This window comes from Macaca fascicularis, chromosome 10, assembly GCF_037993035.2.
Source record: "Macaca fascicularis isolate 582-1 chromosome 10, T2T-MFA8v1.1".
Lineage (NCBI taxonomy): Eukaryota > Metazoa > Chordata > Mammalia > Primates > Cercopithecidae > Macaca > Macaca fascicularis.
Genome location: NC_088384.1, coordinates 101773200 through 101781301, shown reverse-complemented (window position 1 = coordinate 101781301; position 8102 = coordinate 101773200). Strand labels below are relative to the sequence as shown.

Sequence of the window (8102 nt, the reverse complement as noted above, 5' to 3'; positions counted from 1 at the left end):
TTATGAGTACAGGGACATTTCACATAAGTGTGCAGTTCACCGCTAGGTTTGATTTCAAGATCAAAAGGGAGTATAGGTTTGGTACTTTGGTCCCACTAACCAGTTCAATTTGACAGGGGAGGTCATGCAAACCTGTACAGATTGGGCTTGTCAAACCTGAAACAGTTTAGGATAAAGTAAGCTAAGTGTGCATATGTGAGGGATGGCTCAGGAGTGAGGGGGAAATCAATGGATGGGACCAGTTGACATTTCAGCTCTGCAAATCTAGATAAGACAAGTGGAGAGAAATTAAGAGAGCCAGGGCTGACACAAAGACTCTTTCATTCTAATGGTCATACAGTTAATTTCCAGGAAAGACAAAACTAGGGTCAGGAAAATAGCAAACAGGTGGAAGCTTAAAGTATTATGGAAATATTACAAAGATTTCAAAATTGGTCTGAATTTTCTTGTGTCTGTATTTCGGATGGTGCAGCAGACAACTTCCTGAGTTCACGTCCTCTCATCTCCTGTTTAAGCAAAGGAAAGAAAAACCCAAATCAGTGTTACAGGTTTTGGAAGATCTCCCTGGATTAATGTAGGTCATTTTTTTATCCTAGGGAAAGCACAGAGGATGCCTTCTATCTCAATGTTTCCCTTATTTTATTGATTAATCTTTCACTTTTTCATTCACTTAACACTTAATCATCGCTTAGTATGTGCCAGGCACTGCAAAGATCCACTAGGAATATAAAATAAACAAAACAACATTTCTGCTTTCTAGTTACTCCCAAGGCCACTCTCCAGCCAGTTCTCCTGGGAATTAGCCAAACCACAGCCCTGTTAGGCACCATTGACCTTCTATTTCCAATGATGGGGAAATAGTCAAGCATGGGCTGGGAGCTTAGTTGTATAAAGCAGCAAGTTGCTATGGAGAGTTCAAACGTATGAGAGTGCAAGAATTTGGTTTGGGTGACCTTATCCATGTAAGATGGTCAAGACCATTGTGACCATCAGCTCTGGTTACAAACCTTGCTATGCCATTTAATAATGTGACCTCGAGATGCTTGGTTACTTGTACCGTACTTGGTTTCTTCATCTGTCAAATAAAAATAATGACATACGTCTACCTTGATATAATTTTAAATTATATCAATATATGTTAATTGCTTAGTGCAGTGCCTGACACACAGTAATTGTCCAATAGATGGTGGCTATTATTTTCTCTCTGGACATTTGATTTCCTAACTGCAAAACGAGCAAATGATCCTGACAGCCCACCCAAATGTGTGTTTTTTTTTTTTTTTATTTTTTTTTTATTTTTTTTTTTAAGATGGAGTTCTGCTCTTTTTGCCCAGGCTGGAGCATAATGGATGGTGCAATCTCGGCTCACCACAACCTCCGCCTCCCGGGTTCAAGCGATTCTCCTGCCTCAGCCTCCCGAGTAGCTGGGATTACAGACATGCACCACCATGCCTGGCTAATTTTGTATTTTTAGTAGAGATGGGATTTCTCCATGTTGGTCAGGCTGGTCTCGATCTCCCAACCTCAGGTGATCCGCCTACCTCGGCCTCCCAAAGTGCTGGGATTACAGGCATGAGCCACCATGCCCGGCCTTTTAAAACTTTTTATTAGAGCAATCCTCCCTCTTCCCACTCCAAGCAAGGTTAGCCCCTGATCAATTTTCCCTATCTTAGGATGTCAAAACCTCTTCTTTTACTCACCCCAAGGACCAAGGACAGGATTAGATTCATTCCGGTGGTTTGTATTTTGTAACACAGGTTACATCACAATCTAATTTAAGCTTGAAGTTGTTAAGGTTGCCATCACAGCCAGAGAAGACAAAAGATTCACATCTTTTGGAGGTTCTGTTGTAGAAATATCTAAAGTGAACTTCATAGCAGCTTCCAACATTCATGTCCAATTTGCAGGGATCTGCATGAGAGGTTCCCATTGAGTTAGCGGGAATTGGTTAGGACCCAGCAGGAGAACTTGTCTTTATGGGCCCTTAAAAATTCCTACCTTTAGCCTGGAACTATTCTCATATTCAAGGACTCTGAAAGACATCTGGTTTTCTTTTGGAATTAGTTACTTGGAAAAGTTGCCCTTGCACAATGCAAATTGGTTACAATTTCAGGTTGTTGTCATGAGCAGTGTATTGGAAAAGGAGAAGTAGTGATCAGTGAAAAAGGAGGTTCCACCACTAGCTTGTGCAGGGCGATGAGGTTCCCTACATTTCATATCTTACAGTTTATTAAAGTACGATATCCTCCTGCTTCCCCACATCAACTTCCTTTCCTTTTAATTGCCCACATTGGACGTGCAATTCAGAGTGCCTCCTCCCCAGTTTTCATACATTCACTACACTACCTATACTTCAAAATTTAGGTAACCGTGCCTGCTGCTATCCTCAAAGCAGGATGCATACTAAAATGCTAAAATGCATAACCTTGGGGTGATGCTCTTTCATTCTCATACCCCGTCATCTTCTCCTTTCTTGCCTTCCCAGAGGCAAACCCTCTGTTTTTATTGTTAAGAGTTGGGTAGTAAGTGGTTGGAACAGCCACAATCATGGTTGCATTGACAATCCAGCAATTGTTACCCACCTTACTCAAGCAGCCAGCCTGGAATTTACTCTCTGGTAAAGTTATATGCATAATCTTATTTCATACTCACAAATACCCTCTGCAGCAGGCACTTTTCTGGTCTTCATTTTACACACGGGGAAACTGAGACTAAGAGAATAAGTGGTTGAGTAACTTGTCCAAGGGCACACATCTGCTAAGTGAACAGGACCAGAACTTGGAATGTCTGACTTATGGTATAAACTGTGCTACTTTCTTATCCGCTGGAAGCGCTGAGCCTGCACACACTACAGAAGAAAGTCTCATTGCCTCTCACATTTACATTGTGAGCTCCTCTGAACAGGAATCATCTGTCCGAGAGTTCTAGATATGTCCATAGCCCAGATACTGAAAATGTCTTAATATGCTCTGTCTCCCACCCCCTTTCTCTCTCATCCCAATACATACTCTTCAATGGTCTGGGATCTTTGAAATTTGTCACAAAACCTCTGATTCAAAATCCTTCCAGTCCTTTGGACCTCCTGTAAAAGACTGGAAAGGACTTTGTGTCATTTCTGTTTTTTCTCATCAAACATCCAAAGGACCCCTAGTGTAAGTAATGCCCTGAGCTAAGGGATTAAGTGTCTACGGGTATTGAGTCAAAGGGTTAAGTGTCTATGGGTATTGAGTCAAGGGACTAAGTGTCTATGGGTATTGCCATGAAAGGAAGACCTTCCTGGACTACCTAGATAACACAGTTTTCTCCCAATACCTTCTCCCTCACTCATAATTGACCTTTGGATTTATTTTCTGCCTTAGCTTCATACCTTTGAGGTCTCCACATATCTTCTCAGCAATTTTATTAACACCACCCAATAATAGGGTATTCAATGAGCAGAAGATGAAGAACCTTAGAAGAAATCCCAGCTTGGCAGACTTCATGGTGCAGCAAGCAGCAGGCAGGATAGTTGTGGTATTACCTGATGTTATATTTTGGGCTTGATACTTGAGACGGCTGAGCCCACCTACCCCAAGGGCCAGGACTGGACATTACTAGGTGTTGAGTTGAACAGTGAGTGCTTGGGTACCCAGCCATGAAGCTGAAGGCCCCAAACTGATTAGACCTTTGATAGCGAGTCCCATGTTCATCTAGAAGCAATAGAAACTTAAGGATCAGAGCTTCTGCATATATTTAATCATGAAGGGTAGAATCATCAGAGCAAGGAATTAAAAAAGGATTTCTTCCTTTCTCTTTTTGGCCTTCTTCCTTTCTCTTTTTGGCCTTTTATGCACAGAAGAAACTAATCATGGCACAAGAGAAACAGTGCAGTAAGCACTATAATAATAGTAACAGGGTTGGTTATAACCTAGAGTACTACTTAATTCCAGGTGCTATTTTTAAGTAATTTATATATACTTAATATACCCTATGAAGTAGGTACAATTATTACCATCATTTATAGATGAAATGGAAACAGAGATTAGGTTACATGTACAAGGTCGCTCATTTATTATGCGGTAGAGACAAGATTTGAATTTGGCTTCAGAGTTTTTGTTCTTAGTTACACTACACTATGCTATCTAGGAACATGAGGACATCTTGGATCTGTTTTCTCCTAAGAGTTTTGAAATTTTGGCTTACATTTACACCCTAAAACCACCTGATGTTGATTTTTTGGTAAAGGTATAACATAAGGATCCTTTTTCATTTTTCAGTGATCCCAGACCCGTTTATTAACGAGTTCCTCTTCTATTCAACTGCAAAATAATTTTGCTTAATTACATGGGATTGCTTCTGAGCTCTTTATTTCACTCCACTGTATACCCCCACTGCAAAGCCACACTTAATCTCTTGAACTTTGTTTATCTTAGGATTTTGTATTTTCATATAAATTTTAGTTAGTTTGTCAAGTTATTCAAAAGACCTGTTTTGGGCCAGGTGCAGTGGCTCATGCATGTAATCCCAGCACTTTGGGAGGCTGAGGTGGGTGGATCACATGAGGCCAGGAGTTGGAGACCAGCCTGGTCAACATGGCAAAACCCTGTCTCTACTAAAAATACAAAAATTAGCTGGTTATGGTGGCGAGTTCCTGTAATCCCAGCTCCTTGGGAGGCTGAGGCATGAGAATCGCTTGAAACGGGAGGCAGAGGTTGTAGTGAGCTGAGACTGCTATTGCACTCCAGCCTGGGTGACAGACCAAGACTCTGACTCAAAAAAAAAAAAAACCCAAAAACAAAAGACCTATTTCAGATATTCATTTGAATTGCATTGGATCTACAGATCAACTTGAAAAGAATCATATCATTATAATATTGTCTTTGATATATATATATATATTTCCATCTATTTAGATCTTCATTAATATTTTAAAGAAAGGTTTGGCCTGGTGCCGTGGCTCATGCCTGTAATCCCAGAACTTTGGGAGGCCGAGGCAGGTGGATCACGAGGTCAGGAGATCGAGACCCTCCTAGCTAACATGGTGAAACCCCGTCTCTACTGAAAATACAAAAAAAAATTAGTCAGGCATGGTGGCGCATACCTGTAATCCCAGCTACTCTGGAGGCTGAGGCAGGAGAATGGCGTGAACCCGGGAGGCGGAGGTTGTAGTGAGCCGAGATAGCGCCACTGTACTCCATCCAACCTGGGCGACAGAGCAAGACTCCGTCTCAAAAGAAAAAAAAAAGTTTATGATATTTCTAATGCATGTATTACAATCTTATTTACATTTTTAACATTATTGTAAATGCTGTCTTTAAAAAAAACTTCAACTTTTATTTTAAGTTCAGTGGTACATGTGCAGGATGTGCAGGTTTGTTACATACATAAACATGTGCCATGGTGATTTGCTGCACAGATCATCCCTACACCTAGGTATTAAGCCCAGCATTCACCAGGTATTCTTCCTGATGTTCTCCCTCTCCCTACCACCCCCATGATGTGCTCCAATGTGTGTTGTTCCCCTTGTGTGTCCATGTGTTCTCATCATTCAGCTACCACTTATAAGTGAGAAAATGCGGTGTTTGGTTTTCTGCTCCTGTGTTAGCTTGCTGAGGATAACTGCTTCCAACTCCATCCATATCCCTACAAAGGACATGATCTCATTTCTTTTTATGGCTGCATAGAATTCCATGGTGTGTGTGTATATATGTATACACACACACATATATATATACACTATATATATACACTATATATATGTGTGTGTGTGTGTATATATGTGTGTGTGTATATATATATATATATATAACATTTTCTTTATCCAGTCTATCATTGATGGGCATTTGGATTGATTCCATGTCTTTGCTATTGTGAATAGTGTTGCAATGAACATATGCATGCATGTGTCTTTATAACAGAATGATTTATATTCCTTTGGGTATATACCCAGTAATGGGATTATTGGGTTAGATGGTATTTCTGCCTCTAGATCTTTGAGGAATCTCCACACTGTTTTCCACAATGGTTGAACTAATTTACACTCCCACCAACAGTGTAAAAGTGTTCCTTTTTCTCTGCAACCTCTCCAGCATCTGGGTTTTTTTTTTTGTTTTGTTTTTAACTTTTTAACAATCACCATTCTGACTGGCATGAGATGGTATCTCATTGTGGTTTTGATTTTCATTTCTCTAATGATCAGTGATGTTGAGCCTTGTTTCATATGTTTGTTGGCCACATATATGTCTTCTTTTGAGAAGTGCCTGTTCGTGTCCTTTGCCCACTTTTTAATGGGATTGTTTGTTTTTTCTTATAAATTTGTTTAAGTTCCTTGTAGACTCAGGATACTAGACCTTTGTTAGATGGATAGATTGCAAAAATGTCCTCCATTTCTGTAGGTTGTCTGTTCACTCTGATGATAGTTTCTTTTGCTGTGCAGAAGCTCTGTAATTTAATTAGATCCCGTTTGTCAATTTTTGCTTTTGTTACAATTGCTTTGGTGTTTTCATCCTGAAATCTTCGCCCATGCTTATGTCCTGAATGGTATTGCCTAGATTTTCTTCTAGGGTTTTTATAGCTTTGGGTTTTACATTTAAGTCTTTAATCCATTTTGAGTTAATTCTTGTATGAGGTATAAGGAAGGGGTCCAGTTTCAATTTTCTGCATATGGCTAGCCAATTTTTTCAGCACCATTTGTTAATTAGGGAATCCTTTTCTCATTGCTCGTTTTTGTCAGGTTTGCTGAAGATCAGATGGTTGTAGATGTGCAGTCTTATTTCTGAGTTCTCTCTATTCTGTTCCATTTTTCTATGTGTCTGTTCTCATACCAGTACCGTGCTGTTTTGGTTATTGTAGCCTTGAAGTATAGCTTGAAGTTGGGTAGCATGATGCCTCTAGCTTTGTTCTTTTTGCTTAGGATTGTCTTGGCTGTTCAGGCTCTTTTTTTTTTGGTTCCATATGAATTTTAAAATAGATTTTCTAATTCTATGAAGAATGTCAATGGTAGTTTAATGAGAATAGCATTGAATCTATAAATTACTTTGGGTAGTATGGCCATTTGCATGACATTGATTCTTCCTATCCATAAGCATGGAATGTTTTTCCATTTCTTTTTTTGTATCTTCTGTGATTTCCTTGAGCAGTGGTTTGTGGTTCTCCTTGAAGAAGCCCATTACTTGTTAGCTGTATTCCTAGGTATTTTATTCTTTTTGTGTCAATTGTGAATGGGAGTTCATTTATGATTTGGCTGTCTGCTTGCCTGTTTTTGGAATATATGGGAATGCTAGCAATTTTTGCATTCAGATTTTGTATCCTGAGAGTTTGCTGAAGTTGTTTATCAGGTTAAGATGCTTTTGGGCTAAGACAATGGGGTTTTCTATATCTAGGATTATGTCATCTGCAAACAAAGATAATTTGACTTCCTGTCTTCCTGTTTGAATGTGCTTTATTTCTTTCTCTTGCCTGATTGCCCTGGCCAGAACTTCCAATACTACATTGAATAAGGAGTGATGAGAGAGGGTATCCTTTTTCTTGTGCTGGTTTTCAAGGGGGAATGCTTCCAGCTTTTGCCCATTCAGTATGATATTGGCTGTGGGTTTGTCATACATGGCCTTACTATTTTGAGGTATGTTCCTTCAATATCTAGTTCATTGAGCGTTTTTAACATGAAGGGATGTTGAATTTTATTGAAGGCCTTTTCTGTGTTTATTGAGATAATCATGTGGTTTTTGTCTTTAGCTCTATTTATGTGATGAATCACATTTATTGATTTGCGTATGTTGAACCAATGTTGCATCCTGGGGATGAAGCCAACTTGATCATGGTGGATAAGCTTTTTGATATGCTCCTGGATTTGGTTTGCCAGTATTTTATTGAGGACTTTTGCATCAATGTTCATCAGGGTTATTGGTCTGAAGTTTCCTTTTTTTGTTGTATCTCTGCCAGGTTTTGGTATCAGGATGATGCTGGCTTCATAAAATGAGTTAGGGAGGAGTCCCTCCTTTTCAGTTTTTTGGAATAGTTTCAGTAGAAATGGTACCAGCTTTTCTTTTTTTCCTTTTCCTTTTCCTTTTTTTTTTTTTTTTGTATTGAGATGGAGTCTCATTCTGTCACCCAGGCTGGAATGC

The 8102-nt window shown here is 39.5% G+C and overlaps 1 protein-coding gene across 1 annotated transcript; it reads right to left on the bottom strand.

Moving 5' to 3' along the window:
* Positions 1-1726: 1726 nt before the first annotated feature.
* Positions 1727-3482, bottom strand: SPINT4 (serine peptidase inhibitor, Kunitz type 4). Its single transcript, XM_045362319.2, has 2 exons — positions 3368-3482; positions 1727-1911 (listed from the first exon to the last, which is right to left on the bottom strand). The coding sequence occupies exons 1-2, from the start codon at positions 3480-3482 to the stop codon at positions 1727-1729; spliced, it is 300 nt and encodes a 99-aa protein (XP_045218254.2).
* Positions 3483-8102: the final 4620 nt, after the last annotated feature.

Bases quoted from the DNA above. Each gene is read 5' to 3' on its own strand.
- SPINT4 (XM_045362319.2), bottom strand. From the start codon at position 3,482: ATGAAGTCTGCCAAGCTGGGATTTCTTCTAAGGTTCTTCATCTTCTGC. The intron at 1,912-3,367 runs GTATGAAGCTAA...CCTCTCATGCAG, and splicing joins GATATGTGGAGACCTCAAAG to ATCCCTGCAAATTGGACATG.